Source organism: Nicotiana sylvestris, chromosome 5 (assembly GCF_000393655.2).
Source record: "Nicotiana sylvestris chromosome 5, ASM39365v2, whole genome shotgun sequence".
NCBI lineage: Eukaryota > Viridiplantae > Streptophyta > Magnoliopsida > Solanales > Solanaceae > Nicotiana > Nicotiana sylvestris.
This window is the reverse complement of record NC_091061.1, coordinates 142,434,262-142,447,146: the sequence shown is the minus strand read 5'-3', so window position 1 is coordinate 142,447,146 and position 12,885 is coordinate 142,434,262. Positions and strand designations below refer to the sequence as shown.

The following is a 12,885-nucleotide window of genomic DNA, read 5'->3' as shown; positions in this document are numbered from 1 at the left end:
ATTAAAGAGGTCTAGAGTTATGATTTTCCCAATTGTCGGAATCCTTCTAGCTATGTTTCCTACAATTTTGCCAATGTATTCTCTACTGATCGTGAGCACTTTAGGTGTTGTAATTCTCTCTCGAGCAACTACAACAATTTACTAGACATATTCTCTCGAACTACGCTAGTTGGCTTTATCTAACCGCTCACTATGACCATGTCAAGACTTTGTTATTTCTAAACCTACTTTTAAACCCGATGTATTGATTTCTCACATATGTTAGGAGTGACATTTTCAACAACCACCTAAATATGTATCCTTTATCAAGCAACACATAATAAATAGGCACAGTCAATCGATGGCCATTCAACCAACAACAATAAACACGTAGTTGAACAAGTAGAGAAATCCAACGGCTCAATTATATAAAAACATAACAAAAATTTATCCTACAAAAGGTTCTATCAAAACCCTAGATAACAAATTAGCTATTCATAATAGTATGTAAAACTACAATACTAAAAGTCATAACCAACAATGAAAAATAGGAAGAGGAAGGAAAAACTCGTAGAAGAATTCCCCGCCTTGCTCCTATTGTGTCTCTGCCTCCTTAGGTCGAATCTGTGTCAAAAATCTGTCCAACCTCCTCAAAATACCATTTTTCCATGTATATATACCAAGTAGGGTCGGACCCAACAATTATATCTTCTCCTACGCGAAAAAGGACAATTTTCAGGTCTGGACGCTCGATCGCGGTCCGGGCGCGGTATATTGCCTCAGTCCACGTCCAGGTTCGCGGTCTCGGTTTCTACCGCATTTTTTTACCCTGTTCTGTTTGGAATTTGGAAAAATATAAAACATGAAAGTTGTAGCCCTTTGAGTTAGCTTTCTAACCATATATTATATAGCGCAAATGGAGTTCGGAGCAAATAGTTATGTCTATTTTACTAGACAGTACACAATATACCTACTCGAGTCTTCATTTGTTCTTAACTATCAAATTTGACCCCTGAACACGATCCCGGCTTAATTCCTTAGGCTTTTACTCAGACTTCAAAGCTCCAAATCACTTGAATTCATTACATAACATCTATATAGCTCGGAATCATTCCTACAAGGCATAAAACACACAATTAGTGCAAAACACTAGCGATTAAAGCTCAAACTCAATTAAAATGTATTAAATTAGAGTGTAATAAGCGACTAAAATACGCAATTATAGCATATCATCAGTGAGAAGATAAAATGAAAAAACAAAATCACATATAGGCTTAATAATAAAAGTCAAGAACCGTGTAAAAGATTAAGAAAAGTGAAACTTATCATGTGACATTATCAATTATATTCTTACTGGTTGATGGAAAAACAGATACTACCAACTTCTAGTAGGAGAAAATCTACAAATACATTATCAATTATTCTTTACTATTATTTGAAAAAGAAAAAGATGCATGCACCAATATTTATTCCAAATTGATCTTATGCTAACATAAAGGAAATGTCATAAAAATCATTCAATTGTTTCCATACGGACATATATAATCAAAGAAAAAGAAATTATTTATAAGGCGTTGAATTCTCTTGGTTCGAGACCTTTTAAGAAATTCATACGGACTTGACCCAAAACAAATAAAAATATATTTGAGTCGATTTGATCTAATAACTGGTATAAAAATCAATGGTTGAGCAAGACGAGATTGGAGATAGTAGAGTGATGATGTGAGACCCGATTTAGTGCATTTGCTCGTTGTGGACTGGTTTACGACCATTACCCTAGTTTTGAGGATGCATACACTAGAAAAAGCTAGTCTCTAGGCAACGGTAGCCATAAATACTCGGATGATGCGCGTGCCACACAACTAATCTCCAAATTAACATATGTGAAATGTAGTTCAATGGGGAGATTATTGTGTGTGTATGTGAACACAATTCCACATAAAAAGTAGAAAAGAAAAGCAAGTTACTTATAAGGTATTGGATATTCTCAATGGTAAGATCTTTTAGGGAAAACCGTGCAGGATTTGATCTAAAACGGACAATATTATACTATGTTAAAATTACCTTTGAGCCAGATTTTAACCAACAACATGTCGTACACTAATAAATTCACAGGAAAGAAAAATATTCTCTTTCTCAATTTGTGTAACATACTTTTCTTTAATTTGTATAACATACTTTCCTTTTTAGTATGAATGTATTTACTTTTTTTATTCTTAATGATATATCTATAGCCATAAATATATATATGCCATCTTTAAGATCTCGCTTTTGTCTTCTTAAACTCGCGCCAATCAAACACATTCACATAAATTAAAAAAGTGAGATTACCAAAAAAAGAAGAAAGTAGAATTTTGTATTTTTGTATTACATACATGAATGGACAACCTTAACCTCCATTAATTCCAAAACCAAAATATTATTGAGTTTTCACCGACCAAAAAAATAATAGTACTCACACAGATCAAGATATCAAGATGGATCTATTAATAATTAAAGAGGAAGAGTTGATTAATTTATATTATTCTCAGATCACAAAAAGCTCAAGACACCAAGAGGAATCTTTACTTGTTATCTTAATTTCATTAACTTTACGGGTTAACGAAAACTACTAGTATTTTAAATTCTCAGATCTTAAATTCACATTCTAAACTCACATAAAATAGGAAAAATAATCATTTCAATAAATATAAATTATTTTTTAAAAAAAGAAACAAAGCAAGCGCAGACATGAAGTAAAAACGCAATCTTTCCTTAGTCCACGTCTTACTTAATGGTGCAAAAGATCCAAACTTTTTCCATTCTTCACCAATTTTTTCTCTGTATTTATTCAACACATTCAATTCACATATAATTAAACCCACTTTCCATTTTCTCCAAAGCTTCTTGATTTTTTCTCAGCGGAGTAGCAGCTGCTCTTGTTACTATTTTGGCGCTTTTTTTTGGATTCATTTGAAAGTATGTTTACTTACCTTTTATCTTTCTTGAATTTAATTTGTGGGTTTCTTTCCCTTTTGAGTTTTATTGGTTAATTTGTGATTTTATTGGAAGTTTTTTTTTTGGTGGTGGTGGTGGTGGTGGTGGTGGTGGGGGGGGGGGGGGGTTCTCATTAGTTAGCTTTTAATTTTCTTGAAATTTGGATTTTTGGGTTTCTTAATATTTGGTTTATGACTTTCATGGATTCTTGAATTGTGTGTGTGTGTGTGTGTTTGTGCTTTTTTTCTTGTGGGGTTTTCATTATTTTGCTTTTGATTTACTTGGAATTTGGATTCTTGAAGCAGCTGATTTGTGTAGTCTGTGAAGATCTGTTATATTTGAGTGATTTTGCTCTGTTGATTGGGATGTAAATTCTGAGGAAATGGAATGAAGTGTGTGGATCTTTGTGTTTTCCACTGGAGATTACATATTGGCAATTGATTTCTGATTTTATTTCTTTCCTATAGCTCCACTTATGTGCCATAATTGCAAGCTTTCTGTTCTGTATAGAGAGAGAGAGAGAGAGAGAGAGAGAGAGAGAGAGAGAGAGAGAGAGAGAGAGAGAGAGAGAGAGAGAGAGAGAGAGAGAGAGATGATTAGTTTCATCCTTCACCTAAAATGAATTAATATTGAAATTTGAATCTGGATTTTCTTATGGATTCATTTAAGCACCATCGGTACATATCTCCAGCAACTCACAGTAATTCTTCTCAGAATGGACATCTTTTCAGAACCTGAACTAAAGTTAAATGCTTTATAAAATTGATTAAAAGATCCAAAATAAAGCATTTCGTGCATAACTATTTCGTTTGATCTACATCTGTGACACAATGAAACATTTGTATTGCCCTTTTTTCTTCTTCTTAGATGTGGTTATTTCTTTTAAAATACTATGCAGGCATATTACGAATCTTTCCCACTGTTTTGGTTGCGATTTTGTTTTGTTTGAGTTCTCTTTTCTGAACTTTTGCATGACAAAATCATGGGGTTTACTGTAATTCATTAGAAGGAAATAATCATTTTTTGTATCATTGCTGGACTATTAATTTTTAGTGTGGTTGTCATTTGGTCAAGAGGGATAAAATTTACTTTCCTTTTGTGAAATTATGAATATTTTGTAAACTATACTTAATCCTAATTACTTTCCATTTGGCACATCCCAGCTTTATTCTTTCAAATGGTTATACATTCCGTCAGATATCATTACATGTAATTGCTCTAGCAAATGTTCCCTGCTTTGTCGTTTATACCTGTTCGTCTTTTCCTCTAGTGATGTATATGTAGGTTTAAGATTGGATTTGATTTATTGGTTCTCTTTGTTTCTCTTAGCTCTCCCTCCTTTATTCACATGAAATGTCATAATCTGGTTGGTTAGCCAATAGAAGCGCTAATAATGATCATAACTTGTGGTTCTATACAAGAATGTTAGTATGCACTTGTGGTAAAGTAGCTCATTTTGTTACATTCTGTGAGAACATCTTATTCATTTGTTTGATGTGTTTCTATGCAGATTTTTGGTGATCATTCTGAAGGGCAAACGTTAAAGAATTTTCTATGCTTTAGATGCGGTCAAAGAAAATGTCCACGACTGTCAAGGATGAGAAGAAAATGTCTCTTGATGTGGCAGCATGGGCATTCAATATTGTCACTTCAGTTGGAATTATTATTGTTAATAAAGCCTTAATGGCTACATATGGTTTCAGTTTCGGTATGTTATATACTTGTGTTGAAGGTTTACATTTTCTAGTTCTAGTTTTCCATTTATCTACTCATCACATTTTTCCAGTATTCGTGTGGGAATTTTGCCCAAATGACTTTATTGTAGTAGGCATTTTTATCTAGCATCTCTTATTCATCTTTTCTGATAAATGATTTATTAATCAACCAGCATCAAGAAAGTGTTGTACAAAGACATAAAAGTTACTGCATTGGCGGTAGCGTAGATTCCTGTGCTAGCTGTAAGAATCTAGTAGTACAGTATATCCTCTATCCTCAAATTACACCAAAAATTCAAATTATGAAGACATTTGAACTTAACAAGAGATATTTGATCACCTTTATCTTCAAAGTATTTATGATTTCTATCTATCCATACTGGCCATAATGTGCACAATGAAATTGTTCTTCAGACCTGTCTCAGCTTTTTCTTCACTTCTTGACTGTGCCAACTGAAGATATCATTCAGTCCTCTCGGCATGACTCATGGGCCACCAAGTATATTTAAGAACATACACCAAATTTGTAGCATCTCTTATTCTATTTGATTCTCTAACTTGCCACCCGATATGAGCAAGCTATTGAAATGCTTCTATATTGTTTTCTTCTACTAAAGAAGTGAAACTGATTTTTTTTTTCCTCTTCTTATTTCTAAATGTTGCGGCTTTCTCATCAAACTACTATTCTACTTGGCTGTTGCTTGTTGCTACGTGGTTAACCAACTCATGTTTGGCTTTTTTGAGACTAAGCAAATTTATAAGCCATTCAGGCAAACTATATAAATGAATTTTTTTTCATTCTAATCCTCCAGAGAAGCTGTAATTGCCTCCCTGTGCTGAAGAATATCTAGTTTATATAATTCAGAGTTAATGGATTAAGATACTCTTTGACATTAAAAGCATAGTTTCTTATGAACTGGTTAATATTAATCTTTCGAATCATTCGTAAGCTTTAGAATGAATTAGCTTGATATTTCTTTTGTTATCCTGACTTTGTCCTATGTTCCGTCCAATTTGCAGCGACAACCTTAACTGGTCTACATTTTGCCACGACGACATTGATGACCTTTTTCCTTAAATGGCTTGGGCATATCCAGAATTCCCAACTTCCTTGGTCTGAACGACTGAAATTTGTATTGTTTGCAAACTTTTCTATTGTCGGAATGAATGTGAGTTTAATGTGGAACTCTGTCGGATTCTATCAGGTCAGTGTGAAGATTCATCGTACTTCTGTATTCTACTTGTGCTGAACTTTTAACTTACAGCTCTTTTTCCTCTTGATTCTCATCAGATCGCAAAGCTAAGTATGATACCAGTGTCGTGCTTTTTGGAAATTGTGCTGGACAATGTGCGATACTCAAGGGACACCAAATTAAGCATTTTGTTGGTCCTACTAGGTGTTGCAATCTGTACTGTTACTGATGTAAGTGTAAATGCAAAAGGTTTTATTGCTGCCTTCATTGCGGTCTGGAGCACTGCCCTGCAGCAATATGTAAGTCATTTATAAAATTCTGTGGTTTACTATGAAACACCAATCCCTTTGCTTATGTCAACATAACTGGCTTTTTTATTTGATGCAATGTTAATTTTCTTTGCTCTCTATACATTCTACTAACTGATTAGTGTGGCTGATTTACATTTTTCCGATGCAGTATGTACATTTTCTTCAGCGTAAATATTCCTTGGGATCATTCAACCTGTTGGGGCATACCGCACCAATACAGGCTACATCCCTGCTGTTAACGGGACCCCTTGTAGACTACTGGTTGACTGAGAAGAGGGTCGATGCCTATAACTATACCTCAATATCACTAGTAAGTACATCAAAGTCCTCTTTAGTTGACATAAGCGAGTTCCATTATATCATGGTTATGTAATACAAGTTTCACTTGAGTTTCTCATGCACTATAAAAAGGAGAACGTTTCACCATATAGGATGTGGATATATCCGTTTAATGCTCAAACTGAATGTATGAACGATATGTTTCTGGGAACTACCAATATCGTACACTCTATGGTACGTCAACTTTTGGTCTTAGTAGTTTGCCATTATAATAATTCGGATGTTTTTTTTTCTCATTGCAGTTTTTCATCATCCTATCATGTACAATAGCGATAGGGACGAACCTCAGCCAATTCATCTGCATTGGTAGATTTACAGCAGTGACATTTCAAGTGCTTGGTCATATGAAGACAATTCTTGTCCTGATTTTGGGTTTCCTCTTCTTCGGGAAAGAGGGACTCAATCTACACGTTGTCTTCGGAATGTCTATTGCAATCGTTGGCATGATATGGTATGGTAATGCTTCCTCACAACCCGGTGGAAAAGAGCGGCTACCACCTCCTTCTACCATCAAACCTGAAAAACAAAATCGCTTACTAGCAACTGAGCTCGACGAGAAAGTATAGTGAGTCATTTTCAAGAAATCAAGCAGAGTAATTGACAATTTCTTATTTCTTTTCTGCCATATAGTCACAAAGTGTTTAATTCAATCATATGATTTGATCTATCACCATCTAATTTTTTTTTCCTTCTTTTTGACAGTGAGCTTATCATTTCATTTTCCCTTTTCCCCCTTCTAATTTATGTTGAAATTCACATGTTTAAACTACAAAGACAATGTGATTTGATCATTACTTAAATCAATTTTCCTTTGATCAGTATGGTTTGAACTCTATACTGTCAAAATCAATTTAACTTTAGTGTGAGTATAAGATATTGGTATGTTCAATTTCTAACTTGCTTTCTGCATATCATGAAGTATCTAAATGAAATATTCATTATCCCTGTGGGGGCTGTTCTATATTCCAGCCATTAAGGCAACGTAGGTTAAAGAGTATAAAAGTCCACATCCAGAATGAAATGGGCGAAAACTATAAGATACCGGTGCTCGAATCTTAATAGAGACAAAAAATGTTAAGTGATTCTTTTTATCTGCCCTAGTGGGCGGAGTTATGCGGGGGAATCATTACACATAGCATGCCCGGTCAACGTATTTTTTTGTTTTACGCTCCGTAACTCTTCCTCAGCCAGGCTTGGGCAGAATAACAGAGCAAGTATTAGTAGCATAACAAAAAAGTCTTCCTTGTCATTAATATCTTTGCTCACTGCAATTGTGACCTCTCGGGAGAATCGATGACTGCATCTTTGATGCAGTGCTAGTACATTTGAGACTTCTTAATGGCTAGTTGTAAATAGTTCCGGGGATATGGAACAAAGGATTATCTCGGACCTAGATCGAGGTATCAAATCTTAAAAGAGGCAAAAGATGTTAAGTGATTCTTTTTATCTGCCCTAACGGGCGGAGTTATGAGGTAACTATGCTACCGAGAGTTAGAGAAAGCATCTGACAGAAAAGTCGAGATACGTACAAACTGGTACGGACACCATTGTTATTAAAACAGAAAATAAAATATAGGGTAAAGGCCACTCAATTTTGTGGGCTGCATGATTTAATGGCAGGGAGATCCAAGACTATGTTGGTCCATAGTCAGGGTTGCAACATATGACCGCAAAAACCACTTATTTGGTAAAAATTTTATCTGGCAGTTTGCGCCACTCATTGAATTTGTAATTGCTTTTTTTTTTAAAAAAAAAGTTTAACTAATACTTAATTTTGAAAAACTTAAGATACATACACTTTTTCTCTTATTCTTTATTGTTTTCTTCTTCTTCTTAGTTACAAAATGGTTTTGTTAAATTTATCGTTGTTTTGACAATTTGATGATTGATATTTGTTTTTTATGAAGTTATATTTCAAATTTGAGCTTATTTAGCATTGAATTGTGTATTGGATTGTTGAAATTCGATGAACAAGTTTATGTTTCAGAACTTAAGATTTGAAATCTGACGTTGCATTCAATATATTGAACTACTTAAGATTCGAATTTCTGAAGTTGCATTTGAAAAATAGAAGAACTTTATATTTGATTTCTGAAGTTGCATTGATCGAAGAGATTGAACTACTTTAGATCCGAGTGGGTACACTCTGCAAAATTTTGTACAATGCAGTAAAACTTCAATAGTGACCCCAAAAGTGACTATATATAAAAATGCCCCCTTATTTTGTGACAATAGGTGCATATTTAGTATAAATGTATTTAATTATATAAGACTTGTACTTTTTCAACTATATGGTGTATAGTTTATATGAAAACAAACTAGTCATAAAGGTGAATACAGAACTTTCAGTATTAATTGAGTTATGCAACAATATGTGTAACGTGTGAGCCATGTGAAATATCTTATGACTCAGAACTAAATGAATTTGCAGGTATGGTGGCATTTAATAGTAATATTCATTTCATGTAAAAATCATATGGCATTTCTCAATGAATGCTAACATGTTTGGTAAAGGGAGACTTTAATGTGAGATTATTTCTTTGAATGCATGAAATTGAGAAGTGATAGAAATAGCTAAAATGTATGCGAATCACATTCAATTTGTACTCTTGGAAATGATATTTTCATGCAAAGAGTAATTTGGTGATTAATGCTTTGCATTTAAATATTAAGGGTGGCATTTTGAGCCTAAGCCCAACTAACCCAGCAAATAATGGGTTGGGCTGAAACAATTTTACTAATGGGTCATTCTGGGCTAAACCTATTTCAACCCGTTAAAATAGTTAACCCAATTCTAACCCGTTTAGGTGCCCAAACAAACCCATCAAACTCCCAAAACCTAAACACAAGACAGACGCTTTCTTTTCCACTCTCTCTGCACTCAAAAAAAACGACAAGTTTCTCTCTGAACTTCAAATACGATCTCCGGTCTCTGTCTTTTTTCCGGCGACTTCCATTTCTCCAGCGTCTTCCTTCTCTACGGCGAACTCTTTGCTGGAGATTTCACTGGATCTCGAATTTTCACGCATAAGGTATTGATCATAAATTGTACTATCATTGCCTTTTCCCTGGGGGGTGGGTGGGTGGTGGTGGTGTTACAGAGAATTAAGGGTCGGGGCGGTGGGGTGGGGTGGGGAGTGTATTTTTCCTTGTCATAGAAGCTAAAAACCTCTACATATAGTACCCTTGTAACTCTCTTACTTTTTCTTCTTCACTGAACACTCAAAATTGTTTGAAATATTCTTCACAATCCTGCAATTCAACTCTAGCCAGTGAGTTTTCTTAACTATTTATGTGTTTTTTTTTCCATAAATATCACTGTTTTATGCATTTTGTTCAACTGGGTGTTTTTCATACAGATTACTCTTTTATGCATATGTGATTTACTTGTAACGTTTTGTTTTGGATGGGGTTGGGGTGAGGGGGGGGGGGGTTGATTGGTATTCTTTTCTTGATTTTTGGTTTTTCCTTGTGTGTGTGTTTTAAAAAAAAATGGTAAAAAGGGTATGCAAGAGTTCTGTTATTTTTTTAATGTATGATCACCTAATTGTCATTTCCTTTAGGAGTTTAATGTTTCATCATTGTTACTCATAGAGTTTTCTTGGATTTTTTATGAAGTGGGTGTTTACATGGTGTTAAATCTTTAATTATTTGTGCCTTTATTTTGTTTTAATCATTTGTCCTTTCTGCTCCAACAATAGCATTATTTATCTTTATTTTAGGACTCTGTTGTTGTTTCATAGTTTATGAGCTATTTAAACTGAATTAGAAACTAATTATATGGTATTTAATCTACTGTAGGATCTCATTGTGTAAGAAGATGTCGATAGAGCATGATGATGTAGAGTCCAATGAAATAAGTGTTTCAAGTTCAAAAAGACAACGTAAAACTACTTCTGTTGTGTGGGATTTTTATGAGAAGTTGCCATTGGATACAGATCCTGATAATAGACTTAGAGCTAAATATAAGAAATACAGGATAATATTTTTGGCTGACTCAAAAGCTGGAACAACAAATTTAAAGCGACATCTAGCTAAGCAGAAGATTGAAGCATCAAAGCAAGGTACGCCAATTGATCATAAAGAATATCGTGAAGTTGTAGCCAAGGCTATAGTTAGACATAACCTGCCATTTAGTTATGTAGAATATGAAGGGGTTAGAGAAGTGCATGCGTTCTTGAATCCTACGGTTAAAACCATTTCAAAAAATACCACAAAAGTTGATGTGCTTAAATTATATCATGATCAAAAAGAGATGGTAAAAAATGAGCTTGAAGCTATTCCAAATAGAATCAGTTTGACATCTGATTTATGGTCATCGGTCACATCAAATGGATATATTTGTGTTACTGCGCACTATGTTGATTTGGATTGGGTTTTGCAAAAGAGAGTTTTAATCTTTCGTCATGTGCCTCCTCCTCATAGTGGTGCTATTTTGGGTCCAAAGTTGATTAATCTGTTGAAAGAATGGGGAATTGAAAAGAAAATATTTTCTATAACTTTAGATAATGCAAGTTATAATGATGGTGTTGTGAGTTGCTTGATTGAGCATTTTAAGCTGATGGATTCTTTGCTTTGTGATGGAAACTTTGTCGACATCAAGTGTGCAAATCATATTTTGAATTTGATTGTTAAAGCAGGTTTGAAAACAATAGAGAGTGTTATTTTTAATATTAGAGAAAGTATAAAATATATTAAAGGTTCTGAGTCAAGGATTGTAAAATTTGTTGAGTGTATCAAGAATCTTGGTTTAAAGTTAACGGGAAAAGTGCGCCAAGATGTGTCTACAAGGTGGAATTATACATATTTGATGCTTCATAGCGCTTTTCCTTATCGTCGAGCATTTTCTGACTTCAAGATACTTGACAAAGATTTTACATATTGCCCTTCAGATGAGGATTGGGTTAAAGCTGAAACAATTGCTAAGTTTTTAAGGCCTTTTTATGAAATCACTACACTATTTTCTGGGAGCCGTTATCCTACAGCCAATTTATATTTTCATAAAGTTTGAAAAATCCATATGTTGATAAGGGAAGAGATAGGTAGGTAGTGAGGATCCTAATATTAAGGCGATGGCTATGGAAATGGAGAAGAAGTTTACAAAATATTGGCAAGACGACTATAGTCCAATTGCTTCTATGGCGATTGTCCTTGATCCTCGATATAAGTTTAAATTGATAAAGTTTTGAGAAGTTTTGCTTCTCAAAACTTGATCTTTTGACTTGCAATGAAAAAGTTAAGATTGTTGAGGATAATTTGCATAGGTTGTTTAAAGAATACATGACAATATCTGATGTTGGAATTGTTGGAAGTAGTAGTCATGGATGTTATGACGAAATAATGAACGAAATGGATGAATTTGACATGTTTGAAAGTCCGTCTAAGTATAGTTTAGAAAAGACACAGTTGGATTTATACTTGGAAGAACATGTATTAGTACGCAAAGGAAATGAAAATTTAGACGTGCTTATATTTTGGAAAGATAATAGGAGTAAGTATCCCGAACTCTCATTGATGGCTCGTGACCTGTTAAGTATACCTATCAGCACAGTTGCATCCGAGTCAACTTTTAGTGTTGGTGGTCGAGCTATTGGCAAATTCCAGAGTTTTATTCTACCAGAGAATGCAGAAGCTAAGTTGTGTTCTAGAGATTGGATTTATGGACATCAAGGTAGTATCAGGTAATTTTTATTTTATGAACTTTGTTGTAGTTTGACAACTTTTAAAATTTTCTTATTTTTAGCTTGAGATGATTCTGAAGAGGAGGACATTGCAATAGATGTGGAGAAAATTGTCGCTACACTTTCAAAAAATTTGAATTTTGGTATGGTTCAGGTTTTTCACTTGATTGTGTATTAAGTTCTCCATTTATGTACACCTTCCAAAATTGTGATTTATCATTTTACTTCTGTTGTGTGATGCTTTGACAGGATAACTATGGTGCTAGAAAAAGGAAGAGGAAAAGTTTGTGTTGAAGAAGATGTTGTCTTGAATCTTTACTTGGAACTGCAATTAATTACGTGCACTGCAATTAATTTGTTGATAGTAGTTTAGATAATCACTCATCTAGTATACACTAATTCGTTGTAATGAATTTGATAACCACGTGTAAATGGGTTTAGTGCATCCCAAATTGGAACTGGGTAATGGAATATCAAATCCCTACTTGGGAAATATTCTGTTCTATGATATTTGGCAAGATATTTTTGGAGATGAGATATAGATCTAAAGTTTATTCTAAACCATTGGTAGTTGATAAAACACTTATGTATTTAAACAGGGAAATTCTCATAAATTTGCTAAGCAAGATCAGTACTTTGTATATTTCAATTAGTTACCATGATTCCCTTGTACAAATTTTGTCATGTGAAA

General features: G+C 34.0%; 2 protein-coding genes across 2 annotated transcripts; both read left to right on the top strand.

Annotated features, from left to right (window-relative positions):
- Positions 1-2,705: 2,705 nt before the first annotated feature.
- Positions 2,706-7,334, top strand: LOC104244265 (UDP-rhamnose/UDP-galactose transporter 4). The gene is made up of 6 exons (XM_009799654.2): positions 2,706-2,937; positions 4,466-4,663; positions 5,691-5,875; positions 5,962-6,162; positions 6,323-6,484; positions 6,756-7,334. The coding sequence occupies exons 2-6, from the start codon at positions 4,519-4,521 to the stop codon at positions 7,077-7,079; spliced, it is 1,017 nt and encodes a 338-aa protein (XP_009797956.1). The 5' UTR covers positions 2,706-2,937; positions 4,466-4,518; the 3' UTR covers positions 7,080-7,334.
- A 4,251-nt stretch (positions 7,335-11,585) lies between these two features.
- LOC138869418 (zinc finger BED domain-containing protein DAYSLEEPER-like) lies at positions 11,586-12,567 on the top strand. Its single transcript, XM_070147035.1, has 3 exons — positions 11,586-11,695; positions 11,778-12,194; positions 12,444-12,567. The coding sequence occupies exons 1-3, from the start codon at positions 11,586-11,588 to the stop codon at positions 12,565-12,567; spliced, it is 651 nt and encodes a 216-aa protein (XP_070003136.1).
- The last annotated feature ends 318 nt before the right edge of the window (positions 12,568-12,885 follow it).